The 19,069-nt window shown below is 45.4% G+C and overlaps 1 protein-coding gene across 1 annotated transcript in view; it reads left to right on the plus strand.

Moving 5' to 3' along the window:
- The window catches only part of PIR (pirin), a 101,510-nt gene that overhangs the window by 38,097 nt on the left and 44,344 nt on the right, over positions 1-19,069 (plus strand). Inside the window, 2 exon segments of the mRNA XM_060087006.1 lie at positions 596-679; positions 2,590-2,796. Of these exon segments, the coding sequence (XP_059942989.1) occupies positions 596-679; positions 2,590-2,796 (291 nt within the window).

Here is a 19,069-nt window from a genome sequence, read left to right on the forward strand (position 1 = left end):
GGACAATGCTTTTAGATTTAGTACGGTCTTGCCTCTGGAAAAGTTGACTTTAATTTCTATGAATTCATTTGACATATCTCGCCAGCATTTATTGAATGCCTCGTGAGTGTGTGTGCCTGGTGTTGGAAAGACACGTCCTTTGGATTTCTCATATCAGCCCGTAAAGCAAGGTGTGGAGGCCTGAGATCTGTCATCCCACACACCTGGGTGAACGTGGCCTTGGTAACAAGGCTCCTGCTGTTTCAGCAGGAGCTGCCTCTCTTTCACCCTGGGCTCTGGGACCCACGGTGGCAGGGCCTCATCCCGGCAGGCTGAGGGTATGAGTGGCGGCCCCTCTCACCCAGCTGGGAGCTCTGCTTGCTCCGGGCTGCATCTGCCTGGAGGAAGGGGCTCCCAGTTGAAATTCTCTCAAAGATGTTGCCCGGGCTAGCATGGCCCTGTCACTGAGGTTCATCCCCTCAGCTCGCTCAACCATCTTAGTTGCTCCTGATACTTTGGTCAACACATTTTCAGTGGAAAAAGTGAACAACTCTGCACAGCCCTCCAACACCTACTTTTTCTTCTGTTTTTTTTTTTTTTTTTTTTTTTTCCAAAGGTATCTTACCTCCTGGAAGGGGGCAGCATGGCCCATGAAGACCTCTGTGGACACACTGGTCAGTTGAACCCAGGAGACCTGCAGGTATGGCCAAGATGAGGAATGGCTGATGGTTTCATAGTCCTTGGGTGTGGCTGCTCCATCCCACCCACTTCTGGTAGCTTCCTGCGTCCCCTGCTCTGTCTGTTACATCTTGGACTGGTCCCTTTCTATGGCTTCTTGCACTCCGCCTGAAAACCTGCACAGGTCCCTTGTATTCCTCTCTCATGCTTCCCTGGGCCCTCACAGTCAGTTTTTAGCTCCCACGTAGGGCTCTTCCTGATGTTTCTGAAAAAAGTAATCACAAGTCACTGTCTCGGCTTCCTTCTCTTCCGTCCCATCCTCCACTCACTGAAATCAGGGTTGGCCTCTCAGCACTGCCCCCCAAACCTTTCCTGAAGCTGTTCAGGTCACGTTCACTCATGATGTCCCAGTTGCTGCCACATTCACTGCGCCAGTTTCCGTCCTCATCTTTCTAGATCTCTCTGCTGCCTTTGAGACAATTTTCTATTTATCTTGCAGTCCATTTGCAGGGGTAGGTGTTGTCACTTAAAGAGCATGACCCAAACCCGGCCACCATCCTAGTCCTGTCTGAGATGTGTTACCATTAAAATCCCCAGGAAGTGCTTGGGTCATCTTTGCCAGTTTTTATAAGTGTGGACTCTATACAGGTACTTTCTGGGATCATTTACATATTTGGGGGATGACATCTGCAAATATTTGAATCGTGGTGTTTCAGTGAACAGGAGACTGAGAGGCAGAAAAGCAAAAGGGCAAAGAGTCATGGCCAAAAGTCAACGGTAACCTGTCCCCGGAGCAGAATGTAAAGCGTAGCTTCGACTGCTTGTGACCCCGGAAGTGGATTCTTCCGCCCTCCATGCATCAATTCTAACGTGCCTCGGCATGGTTCCCAGTGGGATTGAGCCGCAGGTGCCCGCAGGTGTAACCTGCCGGTTAACCCCCCTTTGTGGCTTTCTCCCTTGCCTGGCTCACCCTTCCTACTCTTCCCTACTTGTGCTTTCTGTACCACTTTCCAGATATACTCCCTGCACTCGAGCCCTTGTCTCAGGACCTTCTGTGGGAGAACCCAAGCTGAGACGGGCAAGAAACCTACCTATTGTGTTCTATCCCTTTATCCCCAGATCCCGAGGTTGGCATCTGGGGCTGGCCCCTCATGCGCTCTTAGTAAAGAAATAAATGAATGCTTGAAAAGTCTGCACAACAGCAGAGGCAGTAACTTCCTCCAAGTGGTGAGGGCTCCGTTCCCAGTGTTGAAATCAGCCGCCTATGGTGTGGTGGGTCCCTTGGGCCTCCACGGGTACCTGTAGGCCCGCCTCGTGTCCTCCAGCTGCTGCGAATACCGGCTGTTGATGGCTCTCAGCTGCATCCCATTCTGGGCGCTGCGCTCTGTCCCGGGAACTGCCTCTCCCACGGTTGTGCTCGCTACTGCAGGGTGGCCCACAGTCAAGGGTTTGCTGATGTGGGGATAGGAAAGCCTCAATTTGTGACAATTCTGAAGTTTCATCCGACTCCAGGGCTCCCTGTTGGCTCGGCTGAGGCCTCCATTGTACAATAACTGCATTGGTGATTGGCTTCTCCCCCTGCCCAATCCTGCTTTCTTCACTTGTTAAGATGCGTCTCCCGAGAGCACTTCTCAGTTTACTCTCTGCCTGCAACTCCCCATCTAGGGGCGCAATCTAAGACTCAGGGATGCCAAAGAGGAGGTTCTTCCATTTGTGTGAATTCCAGAGCTGACGATTTGATCGCACACGCGGAAGCACGGGACATGTTTGGAAAACTGGAAAGGGCCCCAGCAGTTGTCTCTGTCGTTTTGTTATTCCTCGGAAAGCAGCACTTGTAAGGTGCCTGACTTAGTTACCAGGTGGTAATCATCCCACCTGTGGACTCACTAGAGGCCGGGTCACACTTCCTTCTTGTCGGTCTGGTGTTTGCAGTGGATGACCGCGGGCCGGGGCATCGTGCACGCCGAGATGCCTTGCTCGGAGGAGCCAGTCCACGGCCTACAACTGTGGGTTAATTTGACGAGCGCACAGAAGATGGTGGAGCCTCGGTACCAGGAACTGAAAAGCAACGAAATCCCTAAACCCAGTAAGGAGGCCGTGACTGTTGCTGTCATTTCTGGAGAAGCCCTGGGAATCAAGGTAAGCCTTGCTGTGGTGTGTTCGTGAAAGCTGAGGTATGCAGCGACGCGAGGCTGGCCCCCTCTGGGTCGACAGCTCTCACCGGGTTTGTCACGGTTCAAGTCCCATGGGATGGACTTGCTTCAGAGGTGTCAGAATAAATGCAACCTAAGGGAACCCAGAATTTTTTTTGCCACGTGCAAACCTTTAGAGTTAGGAAAATTACAGGAAAGCAAGCTCATGTAAAGAATTTGGTAAAAAAGCAGTTTTCAAGATTCATCTTAACATGTGTGCAGATTGAGCCTATTTCCTTTTGTTTATAGTGCAGTTTTAGAGTGCCTCGTTTAAGAAACAAAAACCAAAACTGACTCCACTCCCTGAAGATTGGTTTAATTATTTATGCTCAACTTAGTAAGGACAGCACACTACGACATCATAGAAAGGTTTTTAACAAAGTTAACTTGAACGTGTATTTAATCCACACACGCCACGCCCTGTACATTGTTCTTAACTGAGACTTTGTAATATTTCGGTTCCAGGTCCCACCTTTTAATCAAATTAGATCAATTTTGGCTAAACTTTCTGAACAGATTTTGGTAGGAAAAGGGTATGGCCAGTACTGTGTTAATTGCACACCAGAACTGCTTGCCTGGAGCCCAGGTTCCTGGTGGTGAGCTCGGTAGTGTGGTCTCTTAGGCGGAAATGGTTAAAAGGGATGGGAAGGGGGGATCTGGGAGGGCCGCCCCCCGCTCCAGTTCCACACATGCTACCTGTTGTCTGTTACCTGTTGTTGAATGGTATCAACATATTGGGAACCACTTTGCCATTCTCTTCGTGCAAACAGCACTTAAAACTATTTTAAATACTAATTTATGTAAATTTAAATTTTGTTTATATGCACCCACAGGGGTGATGGCCAGGCAGTGGGATGCATTTCATGGTTAAGAGGTTGGTCCTGGGCTTCCCTGGTGGCGCAGTGGCTGAGAATCCGCCTGCCAATGCAGGGGACACGGGTTCATGCCCCAGTCCGGGAAGCTCCCACATGCCGCGGAGCGGCTGGGCCTGTGAGCCATGGCCGCTGAGTCTGCATGTCCGTAGCCTGTGCTCCGCAACGGGAGAGGCCACAGCAGTGAGAGGCCCACGTACCGCAAAAAAAAAAAAAAAAAAGAGGTTGATCCTGATTACTGGTTAGGACTTAACTGGTTTTTGTATTTCCTGCGCTGTAACCCGCAGTTCTCTTCCTGTACTGTGCCTAGGAGTATGTGTTGTTTTGCTTTGCTTCCAGCGCAGACAGAAGTGATTGAAGAAAAAAATATCAAAATTCACTCCCTAATAAGCATATATAGCTGACTGCTATCTACGCCCTGGCAGGCCTCCACGTTACTTTGCAGTTGGAAACGTCACCCTTCATTGCATTTCTGTGACCCATTCGTGTTTTGCCAAGCATTGGGCAGTGCGTTTTTCAACTGTGCGTCGAGTTTCCTTCTCTTCAGCTTCACGGGGGAGAATACGGGTCCTGTGAGGTCTTTCAGGTATAAGGCAGAGGACCTCACCTTGTGTATAGAGTCAGGCAGGGAGGGTCTAAGGAGAGCTGAATTGGTACAGAGGAGAGGCGGCTCACTGTGTTGCCCGTGGCGTTTTTCATTCTGTGTTTTCAGGACTCTAGGGACGGGCCTTCTTGGGATACTGAGGCAGATGGTAAAGGTCAAGAGATTTCCCTCTCTCCACTTCAACCAAAGCCCAAGGCTTTACCCAGTCACATGTATTGGTATTGTCTTTAAGATTTCACTTACAAAAAGAGTTATCTGCAACTAAAAAGAGAAATTAGACCACTGATTTAATGCATAATCAAAGCCAGCAATATCATGAATCCTTAACATTTACAACTGCTTCTCATTTATAGAAAATACAGTGCAGTTTTAATGTCAGAGCTGGTACCAATTACAGGCAGAGGGACATTTTAGAGCACTTCCAAGCAGCAGACCACGTGCTTCTGCAATCCCAACTAAGAATTAGAAACCAGACGTAATAATGTTTTAACTTAGTGAAATAATGTCTTAGTAGCTGCCAGCCTTTCTTTCTCTTTTTGTCAACTAAAACCTCTGAAGTGAATTACATTCTCCTAAATAAGTGATCAGGCTTTATTTTTAAAAATTAATTAATTAATTAATTATATTTACTTTTGGCTGCATTGGGTCTTCGCTGCTGTACGCGGGCTTTTCTCTAGTTGTGGTGAGCGGGGGCTACTCTTCCTTGTGGCGCGCGGGCTTCTCATTGCGGTGGCTTCTCTTGTTGTGGAGCTTGGGCTTTAGGTGGGCGGGCTTCAGTAGTTGTGGCATGCGGGCTCAGAAGTTGTGGTTCACAGGCTCTAGAGCCCAGGCTCAGTAGTCGTGGCACGCAGGCCCAGTTGCTCTGCGGCATGTGGGATCTTCCCGGACCAGGGCTCAAACCCGTGTCTCCTGCACTGGCAGGCAGATTCTTAACCACTGCGCCACCAGGGAAGCCCGATCAGTGTTTATTATGAGAGCATTTGAATAAGGGACTCTTGGAAGCCTGGGCAGCATTAATTTGGACTCTGAGAGGCCATGTAGTGTGTGGTTACCAGTGTGGACTCTGGAGACAGCTGGCCTGGATTAGAATCACCACCATGAACTAGCTGTGTGGCTTAGGGCAGACCATTGAACCTCTCTGTGCTTCATTGTCCTCATGTGTAAAATACGGTTGCTGTGAGGATTAAGTGATTTTTTTTTACACTTTAAGTTGTCAAAACAGCATCAGACGTGTTGTAAGCACCACACGAATGGTAGCTGTTATTATTATTATTTTGATTGCTTTGTGTTAACTTGGGCAGAGCTGGGCTGAGATTTATGTTTGTGGTCTATGCTAAAGGGAGTTGCTGGGATTTGGGAAAGGTAATTAACCTGCTCTGAAGAAAAGACACCAATGTTGAGTCATTGTACACATGGGGGGCTCTTGACCATTTCTTTCTGGGTCTCCTAAGAAACGTAGTTTTGCACGTCTGAAGCCTTAATATCTGCTCACACAGGAATGATTGGATTGTAAAAAGTCTAGATCTACCATAAAAACGAACTGAAGATTGTATTGCATCAGGAAGATAGTTTTAAGTTAAATCACGAGGTGAGGCTGAGAATATACCTTTCAAGAGATTGATGTGTTTATAACCAATAGAGAGTCACCAACAGCTCCCCTCCCAGCACCTTAAATAGCTAGAAAATGGAATTAGTGACCATTCCAGCGCTTCTCCAATTTTAATATTCACATGGATTACTTGGGACTCTTGTTAAAATGCAGATTGTGATCCAGCAGCCGACTCCCAGGTGATGATGTTGCTGTGGTCTGGGGACCACGGTTTGTAATACGTGTAATGTTCCTGGGATTCAAGACACGGGAGTTTACTTATCAGGAGGGGCAGTTTGATTAGGTACCTATAGAAGATGTTAAGGTCCAATTCTGTGGCTTTTGGCAAATCTTCAACCTTTATGCAGTGAGGGGGTTTTTGTGCAGAACGCTATAAGCTTTTGCAAGCAGCATGACTGACCTTTGATATTCCCAAAGGTAGATGTGTCCCTGTTTCCCAGGTTATATGTGTCTGGGCATTTCTTTAGCCCTTGGGAAGCCACAGCCAATTGTAAGCAAGATTCTGCCAGAACAGCACAGTCTAAAGTGAAGGCTGAAAGGGGGAAAAGATAAAAATGGGATACTTTGAATAGTTTCTGTCACTTCTGGAAGGTCAAAAATCACATGTTTATTTCATGAGAGTATGAAATTCTCCAAACCCCATTCCATCCTTATCAGGCAGCCAATCAGGAATATTTATTGCCAGTTCTGTCTGCAACATGATTCTTTTCCCAACAAACGCTTCTTCTTGCCTCCTGCTGTTTTAAATTACATTATGTCAGAAGCAAACCTTAAGGAGGCCTCAGCCCCACCGGGGTCAGAAAAAGGCTATCTTGAGCCAGACTGCTGAGTTCAAGGCCATCTCCACCACTGACTGCCTTTAGAGAAGTCATGTAAGCTTGCTGGGCCTCAGTTTTCTCATCTGTAAAATGGAGATAATTATAATGACCCAGAGGGTCATTGGAAGGATTAACTTGGTTAAAATGGGTAAAGAACTTAGAACAATCCCTGGCGTTGAGTAAGCCCTCTATAAGTGGTTGCTACTTTTACTTTTTTAAAAAAATTATTTTATTTATTTATTTTTGGCTGCATTGGGTCTTCGTTACTGCGCGCGGGCTTTCTCTAGTTTTGGTGAGCGGGGGCTACTCTTCGTTGCGGTCCACAGGCTTCTCATTGCGGTGGCTTCTCTTGTCGTGGAGCACGGGCTCTAGGCACACCGGCTTCAGTAGTTGTAGCACGTGGGCTCAGTAGTTGTGGCACGTGGGCTCAGTAGTTGTGGCCTCAGGCTCTAGAGCACAGGCTCAGTAGTTGTGGTGCACGGGCTTAGTTGCTCCGTGGCATGTGGGATCTTCCCAGACCAGGGCTTGAATCCATGTCCCCTGCATTGGCAGACAGATTCTTAACCATTGCGCCACCAGGGAAGCCCTACTTTTACTTCTTTGCAGAAGCTTTGTGCACTGTTCATGTGTCCTACAGTCAAAACAAGAAGAAGCTTCCTTCTGATGAGCAGACTGTATATTCATGTATTGGATAACCAAAAATTTAAAAATTCACTTTCCAAAAGAGTTTGCCAAGCGTCTCATGTAATTTGCTCAGATCTTGTTTACCACTGTGCCCCCAGCACCTGAAACAGTGGCTGATACATACAAGGCAATCAGTAAACATTTGCTGGGTGGATAAGTGAAATCGTTAAAATGTAAATGAATGCTGGAATAAGAGAAAGTAGGGTGAAGTAATAAGGTCGACAATATAGGGATTAAGAATGACTGCAATAAGCTTAATACAAGCTAACTAAAAAGTTGAGAGAACAGTGGAATTAGCTAATTTACATTTTCAAATGAAATAAACTATTTAAGGGATCCGGAAGCAGGGAAATAAAAACCAGATTGATTTTTTTTCTTTAAATATAAATACTAGGCTGCTTTGCAAGACCCAGATTGTTCCTTGCAGGTTTCTTAAATTCAAGCAGTGACACCAATCACTGAGCAGAGGTTTGGAGGTTCGTGGTTCCCTTTGGGGGTCCACAGACAGGTGTCTCCTTGTCTTTGGTAGCATCTTTCCGGTGGGTTTCAGGGCGTGGCTTGATCTGTAGTAGCGGACATTACTGGCTTTCAGTGCGTCCTCGTGGGCCGTCCCCCTTCTTGGCCCCGATTTAGCTCCAGCAGGCATTGGGAGACCTCGTGTGCCTTGCGCCAAAACCCAGTGTGCCCACTAATCAGCCTGTGTTGGTTGTGGGCTAGCATGTGATTTGTAGCCAAGCCTGTGATTGTCACCTCCGATTCGGAGAGCTGGGGGTGTCTCCGGGCTGTGGCAGGCTGTTGGTACCCACACACGCCTTTTCTTACACCAGAACTAGAGAAACAGCTGCCTGTACCACATTTCGCAGCTTTTTTTTCATCTGGGAAACTCCAAGGGCAGAATGTCATTTGAAACACTTTATCATCAATATAGAATTTTGTCAGTATCCTCCTACCTTAATTTGATTAAAAAATATGTAGTTTATGTGGCTTTCGAGGAAATGCTCTTATAGCATGTCCAAATGGCAGTGGGTTTTTGGCAGTAACACTGGACAGTAAACTTAGAACATTTTTACTTTGTACCCATTTTGCTCTTTCGGGGGCAATTTGAATTTTTAAAAATTGGATCTGGCGTTGTGAACTGGACCTTGCCGACTTTACAGTTTGCCCCAGATCCTCCGCTCCCCCTGCCATTTCCCTGGCCTTTCTGAGCTGGCTTCTGTTCACTTGGGGATGTGGGGAAAGTTGACCCCCTCCCACAGGAGGCCTCTCTTTCCTTCCCAAGCCCAGAAGAACAACTTCTCAAGGTAGCATTTAAAAAACAATAAATCTTGAAAGCAGGAAGCACAGGCACTTGTTTTTCCTTTGAAGTATTCCAGCAGGTTCATGAGTCTAGCTTGAAAAAGAATGATGGCTAGTCTCCCAGTGGCAGAGGTTGCGAGTGGAGCCGTGGGTTTCTGACAAAGGGAGCTCGGGTAACAGGCTTCAGCTGGCCCCCGAGAGCAAGCAGAGGGAAAACAGCACCTGCTCAGAAAGGAATCCTCTCTTCCAAAGGCCTCTCTGTTAATTGTTTTTATTTATAAATCAGAGCGCTCTGTGATAGATTTAAAAACTGGATATTTAAAAAAAACATTCCCTTTGGGATGGAGGGGGATAAGGATAGACCTGGGACTTCTCTCACTATGTCTTCTTATTTTTAATTTTGAAAGATGTAGATGTTTACATATTTAAAACCAGAAAAGGGGAAAAAAAACCCAAACCTTAAAATGAAAACCGAACGGAAACAAATGAAGAACCTAAAAATTTGTGTAAGGATCTCAGCAACATAACTACACACAGAGAAAATATTTATTTTGAGGGCTTTTAAACATAGTTCTCTGACTACAGTTTGAGTGGGATATATTCTAAAGGCAAAAACATAAAATTTTAAACTTCATTTTGTGTTTGTTTTGTTAATGTTGGCGTTACAATTTTAAAAGTTTTGTACATATTATGAAATAAAACAAATGAGTAAGTTTGTTAACATTTTTAGGAATCAAGATTTTTCAGTGTAAGAAAAATAGGTACAAATATAAAAGAGCTTAGAAAAATACTGGAGTATTCAGTGTTATATTAAATACTAAATCTTTTTTTAATGGATGGCCATTGTCTCTAAGAGGCAGTTTCTGGAAACCTAACATAATTTGATCATTTTAGGAATTCAAGATTTTTAATGATGCAATTTTATCTTTCTTTCTGACAACAATGTCATTTTCCACTGGGTTTTATTTCCATTGATTTTTCTTTTATGGTCCATGTTTAATTAAATGCTATGAGGAATGCTTTTAAAAAGTCCCTCTAAGAAATTCACAGTCACCCAAACGAATTCAGGCTGAATTTCCCTTTTCAGATTTTAAATAAATGTATTTTAATGGGTGGGTGCGGGGAGAGAGGAAAGGAAATATCACACAAGGCAGAGAGCCTCCTGGTCTTCCTCTGACACAGGGCAAGAGGGAAACAGAGCAGTTGGAGGAAAAGTTATTGTCAGGTGCGAAGTCCTGTAGAAATGTGGAGCCGAGGAATTCACCATCTGCCTCTCCTTGCTAGTCATCACCAAGGTCCAGCCCAGTCCCCTCTCTTTAGTGAAGCCTTCTCAGCTGCCCTAGATCCACAGAGCCATCCTGTCTTCACCATCCATGAGCTCTTTGGACTGACAATTATCATTTGATTCACGCGTCCCATTTCTCTATGAGCTCTTTTCATTCAGTCATTAGATACTTGCTGTGGGTACAGTGTGCAGAGCCCTAGAGATGTGACGTGAATAAAATACAGCCTCTGTCCTCAAATAAGGTCACAGTCTAGCCGGGGGCGGGCGGGGGCGGGGAGAAACGGGCCAACATTAGAAGTATCATGTGATACAAGAAATGCTAAAACAGCGGTTGTGTAAAACTTCCGTGGTGGTCCGGAGGATGGAGAAGTAATTTTCCTTGTGTGGATGGAGGTAGGAAAGGAAACAAAGAGATGGGGACAGGGGTCATGTGTTGTAATGGCTTATACAAAAGGCTTGGATAGTAGGGGTGCGCTGGCTGTTTGGGGATCATGATGGGGGGCTGCGTAGGCAAGCAGAAGCAACCAGATGCTGGTGGGGTTGTGACAGTGTGAAAGGAGATGATGCAGAGTACTGGGGAGGAGGGAGACCCAAGGTCAAGTTTGTCTACTCCTGAATTTTACCTAAGGCTGACCTTGGTTGTATATAAATTCCTGCATCCCTCTCTCTCCCAGGGTTTTTCAGTGGCATAGTTTGAGGGTAAGGTCAGGTGGGGTGCTGTGTGCAGCCCTGTCTCATCTCGAATTTCACAAAACAGTTCATTCTATAGGACCCGCCCCATCACAGGCTGGGTAGCCCGAGCGAATGATCAGCCTTGTTGCACAGACAAGTGCAAATCTTGGTTCTGATTGAGTGTGAGACCAGGCACAGTTAGGTCTGTTAGTCTTGTTCACTAAATAGGAAGACACCAAAGAGCTTGTCCTTGTCCTGAATTGGCAGCCATAGTTGGCACTTCATTTGCAGTTAGGAATGTTCAAATAAACAGTGGTCAGGATCTGCTCACATCAGCTCTACAGAGGGCGGCTCTTCCCCAGGGCAGCCTGCTCACCCCAGAAATACCATTCTTGGTGCGCACGAAGGGTGCCAGATGTTCTTATTCCTTCAAGATGTCCCTGCCGACCTAATCACCTAGGAAGAACATTCCAGTGGTGTCGACGAGCCCTCTTCTGCCAGTAAATAAAGATTGGATAGTGCACTTTTAAACCAGAAGTTACATCCTGAGTCATTCATACATCGTTGGCCATTACTAATCAGGGTTACAAATTAGCAGCAGATTTAGACTAAGAGCATAATGAAAGCTATAAAAAGCAAGGTATCACCTTCAGTAAAGGTGAGCGGACACTTTACATATCCTTATAATCACTTCTGTGACTGTCAAGGCTTGTCCTTTTAGGATATAAGAAGTCTTTCCCCAGGAACACATAACAGATTTTTTCTAACCACAGTGAGAAAACACAGGACAGCTTCAGAGAGCTTCAGAGGCTCTTGCCTATTGCATTAAAAACTGAGCTCCTGTGGCTAAAAATGAAGTGGATACTGGTATTTTAAAAACTGGTACTGGCATATAAAGAGCTACACTGTTGAGAGCTACGAACACCATACTTTATTTTGCCCGAAGCACAAATCTTTGGGATCATGTGGCTTTTCAACAGTTTGACCAAACTCACACTAAAATGTGATGAGTAAATTTGGTGTCAGGTAGAATTCTGATTACTTGAAGCTTCATTAAGAATTCTCCTGTGGTCAGGTATAGGTACTCCAAGAGAGAGAAGCATTAAGAATTTTCAACTCTAATGGGCTCTAAATCATGGATGGGGATGACTTTGTAAAGGAGGAGCATGTTGTGATCTTCCGAGCGCAGGGAGTCCTTTTCACCATCCACTGCAGGCCACAGGCTGTTGAGTATACCCTTAGTAAAACAAGATGAGGACATTGTCAGAGCCAGCCATTCCTGGAAGGACTCCCACACTGGCCATTGGGGAACTGGGAGGATTTTCCAGAAAGGTATTTATGCCACTGTAGTTCAGTTGAGCTCAGCAGATGTGTACTGAGGGATACCTATGTGCAAGACTCTGTGAAGATGTGAGGAAAAAAATCAGAGGGCTGGAAGTGCACGATCGGAGGAACAGACACATCCACTGGTAACACGAGTATGCTCTGCTGAGTCACTGGGCTAGTAAACATGGCGGGATTAGAGGAGGGCAGAACAGATGGGAGGCTCAGCCCAGTCTGGAAGCGTCAGGAGAAGCAGGCCTGAATCTAGGAGCAAACTGGCCTGGCAAAGGATGGAAAGAGTCTAGACAGTGTGAAGGAGACAGCATGAGTGAAAGCGATTCTGTTCGTAGGTGTCAGAGTGTCCAGTGGAATAACTCAATACTTTTAGGAGGCCTTCAAAACGGATGTCCATTGTTTTAAGCATGAAAATTGTTAATCGTCTTTACCATGTAAAACTTTTGTGGTAATTTGGTAATTTCTCTCTCTCTCTTTTTTTTTTAACTTGTCAATTTCATTCTCTTGTGTCTTTAAGAGAATCATGAATATACTGATGATGTTTCTCCTGGTGTTATTGCTCTTCTGCCTCCTCTGCCTTTTCTCTCCCTCTCTGCACGACCCAAACCAAAACAGTGCAAAATTCCAAAGGTACGGCTCTCACGTCACTGTCTGAAGGGGTCACCCATTTGGAGACTAGAGTGGTTCCATTTGGAACGCAACATGGGTTGATAAAGCGCCAGGTTCACTGACGAATAAAATAATGATAATTTGCCTCTTTTTCATGAAACCTGAAGCCCCTCATGAAGCCCCCCTTGCTCTCTTTGCTTTCATGTAGATGATCATTTTTAACATTATGGAAGGAGACCATGATGGCCCCAAATTTTCTTTTCCTGGTCCAACTATAAATAGCAATTGGAGAAATTTAAATGCTTCCTTTTAAAGGCAACCATTTTGAAACTCAGAACAGGGCCCTTCTTTCCCACCACCTTCAGACACCTGCCTGGGTCAGTTTTCCTCACCTTTCTAGGCTCTAAGAACAATGCTGGCATCCCCTTCCTCTTCTGCTGTTCTCTGATTGCAACAGGCCATCCACCAGAGAGAGGGAGAGCTGGACTGTGAAAAGGAAGAAGAAAAATAGCCCAATACCTTTTCTACTCTATCTTGGTTCCTTTAGCATTGATTTCTGTTGCTTTCCACCCGTTCTCCACCAGAGTGTTTTCTTGTAGACTGCCCCTCCTCCCCAACCCCATCGCCCCATCACCACCACCAGTTAGAGTTTCTGCCAGTTGAGTCCTCCTGGCCGGATTCTTTTCCCTAGCAGCTTCCATGCCTGGCTGCGGCTGCTCTGCTTATCAGCAGTCAGTACCCATCCACGTCTTTGTCTGCCTTGGAGACTTTGAGTGTCTCTGAGTAACTACCGAGACTTGGCTGGTGGATTTTCCCAGCATCAGATACTGATTTAAGGCCATCTGTTACTGATCAGTCCAAAAGAAGTTTTGAGTGAGAGTTCCTGGTGACTGAGATTAAATGTTTTCATAGGTTTTAACCGACAGAGTCCATCAGCCATACAAAAACAGCAGGGGACTTAGAATTGGATAGAAGTCGTATGTAGGGAGTTGAGGTGCAGGAGAAGACCAGAAGATATAATCCTTCTTCCCCTCCCAAGCTCAGAATGAATTGAGAGGTAGACTCAGAGAAGTTGGCCAGGTGTGGATCCAAATATCATCTTTATTACCGGTAAAATCTGGATAAGCGAGCATGGCTTGTGTCTGAGACCTTTGGGTCTTCTTAATACTTCCCCCAATTCGTTAAATGTATCTAGGCAGAGCTGGACAGTCGTAGGCATCCTTTTCAGAGGAAGGTTTATTACCTCATGGCAGAAGAAGCGATAGAGAAAAAAGGAAAAAGCCCAGAAGGGTGTGAGCTGAGCATGTTCAGTTCCTCAAATTACCCTCACCAACAGGATCCCATCCTTCCTTCTCCCCTCCACCCCCAGGGATGGGTAAGGAAGGCAAAGAGCAGCTGGCATTGTTGCCTCCTGGGGGGACATTAGGGAGGGGTCTGGAGGCTCCCACTGTATTCTTTTAACCTACTGGATTTGATGCTTAGCAGTGACTGCCCCCATCAGGGAAGGAGAGGAGAAATTTATCATCTTGGACCTCCTCCCACCAAAACTTGACTTCTGCTCTCTAGGATAAATTTGACTAACCAGAAAGTTCTGATATGGTTACAGAGAGTATTTTCATTAAATTAACACTAAGGAACATTCATATTCTAGGCTGCACATTGACTCCCTATCCTATTTCCCCATCAGAAATATATCCAACCGGTTCGAGAGGTGTGTGAGAAGCCCAAGTGATAGCATAAGAAATATCTAAATGTTAAAATATCCCAAATTTGAACAGTTCCCATCATCAAGTCTCTAAGAAGAAAGTAAGCCTCTGATCTAAAACTCGTTGCCTTTATAAACCAAGTCAAAAGAAATTATAATTAAAAATTATATTCTAAATAAAATTCCAAAGTGTCCTCACCCAATTTAAATTCTGCTTTGCTTGGGTAGAATATGGATTTTCTTTTTCTTTATAAGCGCAGTAGGCTGGGTTGCCTCCCCTGGACTGGATGTGGCTCCATCAGGACTGCCAAACTGGAATTCATTCTACCCCAGTTCTTATTTGTCTCACTTAAAAAATATCCCCAAAGATAATAGGACACACATTTATTGCAATACCAGCCCTGGTTCCATGAGATTTTGTTGCACAAGCAAATCTCTGAGCCCTAGAGCAGTTACATCTGCAGGAAATCTATGTACGCGGTGAGGCCAGAACATTAACATAGTTGGGAGAACAAAACATGAATCCATAGTTCTCCATCCTCTGAGGTGAGACACTTGTGCCTTCTTGAAATTTAGATGATTGTATTGGTGGCAACTCCAGACACCAGGTCTTTAGAATATCTTCCACCCAACTGTTGAAGGCTAAGAAGAATATGAAGAGGTATTCTTCTGACTAATACACAGAGAAATGTGAATTCTAATAAACTACCACTTGATACCTTTTAAGTTGACAAAAATCAGGAAGGTGGGTATTATCAAGTGCTGGGAAGGATAGGAGGAAATAGAAACTTCCTGTGTGGCAGGTGAGTGTAACTGTATTCCTTGTGGAGAGCAAGCCTGCATTACTTAGTGAAGCTAGCGCTGCATATAGGGTATGCCCCAGCCATTCCACTCATACATATTTACTCCAGCAAGGCTTCACCAAGTAGACGTATGATGGTGGTCACCCCAGCCTCATGGGTGGTAGAAAGGAGTCAGAGATGATGTCGGTGGCGACCACTTGGGGAAAAGATAAGTATAATATGGTGGTTACATATTATGGAATATGGTACACCTGCTAGAAGGAATGGATTATGTTTACTTACAGCTGTTTTATTAGATCTCAGGAAATAATGTGAAATAACTAAGAACAAGAAAGCAGTTTTGCACACAATACCACTTTATTTTTTAAGGCCACCTGTCTTTCTAAATAAACATGCAGAGGGTAGGTTGGAAGAATGTCCATTATGTATGCTTGACTGAGAGCCAGTGGGGGAATGGGATTGAGGCAGAGGATGATGGAGAAAAAATACCAAATGAGGGGCTTCCAGGGGTGTCTGTGACCAAGTGCCATAGACCATGGTGTATGATCACTTCATTCCCATGTATCCATGGCAGGTGTGTGTGTGTGTGTGTGTGTGTGTGTGTGTGTGTGTGTGAGAGAGAGAGAGAGAGAGATGTGTGTGTGTGTGTGTGTGTGTGAGAGAGAGAGAGAGAGATTAAGATTCATTGATTTGTGTCCAGGAGCAGCTTTTAAGTTTTTTAGTGTAGGTGATCTCCTGTGTGGGTGATTTAAAGGATTCTAGGATACCCTCACCAATGCCAAAAAAATGTCGGTTACATTATCTAAACTGTACCATTAGAAAGTCAATCCTTTGACAGTACTGTAGATGGAAAAGAGCATGGACTGTGGAGTCCAGGAGACCCGGGTCCACATTTCAGCTCTGTTGTTTAATACCTCTGTGGCCTTAGGAAATTTTATTTTTGCGCCTTTATTTCCTCATCTGCTGAATAGGGAGAATGACACACAGTGCATGATATATAATGTGCCTAGCAGCAAAGAGTGTAATTCATAAATATTTGTTCCCTTTCCCTTATCTGTCTCCCTTTCTGCTCCCACATTCCCTTTTTATCATTAGACTTTACTGACAGCAAATCTCTAGAATTTCTTGGGATGAGAAATGAAAATGGCTGACATCTTTTGTAGGCTTACAAGGTACTAAATTCTAAGTCAGAGCTGTCCAATGAAAATATAATGGAAGCTGTATGTCATTTAAAATTTTCAGTAGACACACTCAAAAAGTAAAAACAGCTGAAATTAATTTTAATAGTATACTTTAGCCAATTATCCAAAATATTATCATTTCAATATATAATCAATATAAAATTATAATGAGATTTTTAATATTTTTTGTACCAAGTCTTTAAAATACACTGTCTTGTCTTTTTTTTTTTTTTTTTACACTCACAGCACATCTCAATTCACACTCGCCACATTTGCTGTGCTCCGTAGTTACATATGTGTAGTGGCAACTGTATTGGACAGTGAAGTTCTGAGTGCTTTACCTGTATCAGTTCTTTTACTCGTGATTTCACTTGGGTTCTCTGGGCACCCCAGGGCAGTGCGAGTGAGGGAGAGGGGAAGCAAGACAGATGCTTGGTGGCACAGGAGGCCTGTTCAGAAACCTGTGGCGCAGGACTTTCTAACGAAGGAAGGAAGAGGGAGACGTTTTCTGTCTTCCTACACCTTCCATCCCTCCTTGGCCAAAGTCTGCCTGTGGACTCTAATTCCCTGCCCTTCTGGATTGTGTCACCAGCCCCCTGTGGCAGCCTCTGAGGAGGCCACACACCACACACATCTGGCGGCTCGGATCTTCACTCCTGTCTGGGCGTGGAGGTCTGTCAGGCCAGGCTCTGGAGCTTCTGTAGCTCCCACCACTCTGGGGGGGTGATGGAAGCCCTTCAGAACTTGACAGTCAGCCAGGAGGGGCCAAGGCAGCAGCAACCATGGCACCCAGGTGTCTCCATAAGTGGCCGAGGCCTCAGAAGCCAGGGAAGCTGACTGTCTCCAGTCAGATTCTCACGACAGCCTGAAGAGGGAGGGAACTGAGGCATCGCGAGATGAGCCACTTGCCCAGGGTTATGCATCTAGTGAGCGACAGAGCTGGCCTTCTAACTGGATGTCTGGCCCCTGACTCTGTGCTCTTAACCACAAGCCTACACACATCCTTCCCACTTCAGCACAACCCAATAGAAGTAAGATTTTCTGCTGAGAGCGGGTTTCTTTCCCGTGGAAACTTTAAAGACAGAGAGGACCTAAGAGGAGAGATGGACGTTGAAGAGGGAATTCTTGACCCATCAGTCATTTTGCTAAGGAGCTGACCCCTTCCTCCTGGCCCAGGAATTCATGAACAGTCCCCTGCCCTGGATGAGGGATAAGTACCAACGCTTCCCTAGGTCTCCAGCCCTTCAGCAGACTTGTCAACTCTTCAGTTTCTCAGAATTGTTGCTGAGTAGCAGGGAACTTACACTCTTATTTCTGGGTAGAAGGGAGACCCATATTTGATACTTTTGGAGCCTATTTGTATACTTCAGCCAGATGGCTTGGTGTAGTAAGTTTGGGGTCCTGGGGGTTGATCAAGGAAGAGACAGGTTCCTGAGACGCAGTAACACACAGGCTCTGTTTGGGTGGTGCTGGGACGGGGTGGCATGAGAAGGGAGTCCATTATGGTCAGAGACCTTCCAGAGACAGTGGTTCAAGGCCACCACCCAGAAGGGGACTAGGATGAGGGAGCTCCCTGGGGAGTCAGAGGAATTGGAGAGAGGGCTTACGTGTTTAGGTGATGTCACTCAGCAACAGGTTGGAGAGTCTCTGGGTCGGAGAGCTCCAAAAGACAACTGCAGTGCGGGGTCTTTTGTAGCTGTGGAGTTCCTCCTTATTTGCGGCAGATGTTGGGGGCAGTTCCACAGGATATGTAAAGTGGGTAGGCTCCAAGTGGCTAAAAATGTGTTTCTTTGGAATATATTTAAAGTGATTGGATGTGTAAAAATTTGAGTTGGGCTCCAGCAGGCTTTGAGCTAAAGGTCCTAGCTTGCTGTGAAGAAGTAAATGAGGTGGGTGCCATTTTTACTTCATACACAGGGGCCACCTCAGACCCATTTATATAACAGCTGGACAGGAAGCTTTCCATTCATTCACCTCTTTCATTGCTGTTATGAGCTATTAAGATGTGAGTGAAGTTCTTAGGGAAGCAAGAATCTAGAATTCCTGATAGTATGAGATGCTTTTCCAGCCAGGCAAGACCTACTCTCCCTTTTTCTTCTGGCATGATTTGAATCAGAGTGTCAGGCAGCAGTAGACGTGAGAGAGCAGCTCTCCACCTCCGCCACGTTGTAGATGAGAACGCGGCAACTCAGCTGGGCCAAAGGTCACACACCTCGTTGTGGAAAGAACCCAGACCGAAACTCACGTCTCCTGAGTTTTGTCCCATTTGATGTGCACAGTAGCCCTGCCTTATCACACCATTCAGCCCTTGTACATAAACTTGCCGAGTATGTCTCTCTCCAGTTTGGGAATGCCTTAGCTCATTTTCATGGAAGAAAGCTTCAGAATGAACCTCCATCTCTTTCTACACCAAAAGGGTACCTTCAGCCACTTGTCTTCAGATGCCTCGACTATGTCAGAACATCCTGCAAACAATCACATAGGAGAAGCCTTGTGCCATAATAGATTCCCCCTTAGACATGAAATTGAAGGTTCATGTCTACACGATCGTCTGTCCCCAGAGCCCTGTGAAATCGTCTTTGCCAAATAGTCTCCCATGTCGATGCACTTTCTTACAAGAACTCCTAAAGCCCCTTACTAAATACCAAGTGTAACTAATAGAGATTAAGTGTTATAAAGCCCTGTAAGGAATATTCTAGCATCTGTTAATAGATGTACTGACTCAGCCTTGAAAAACATTACCC

The sequence above is a fragment of the Mesoplodon densirostris genome, chromosome X (genome assembly GCF_025265405.1).
Source record: "Mesoplodon densirostris isolate mMesDen1 chromosome X, mMesDen1 primary haplotype, whole genome shotgun sequence".
Taxonomy (NCBI): Eukaryota; Metazoa; Chordata; class Mammalia; order Artiodactyla; family Ziphiidae; genus Mesoplodon; species Mesoplodon densirostris.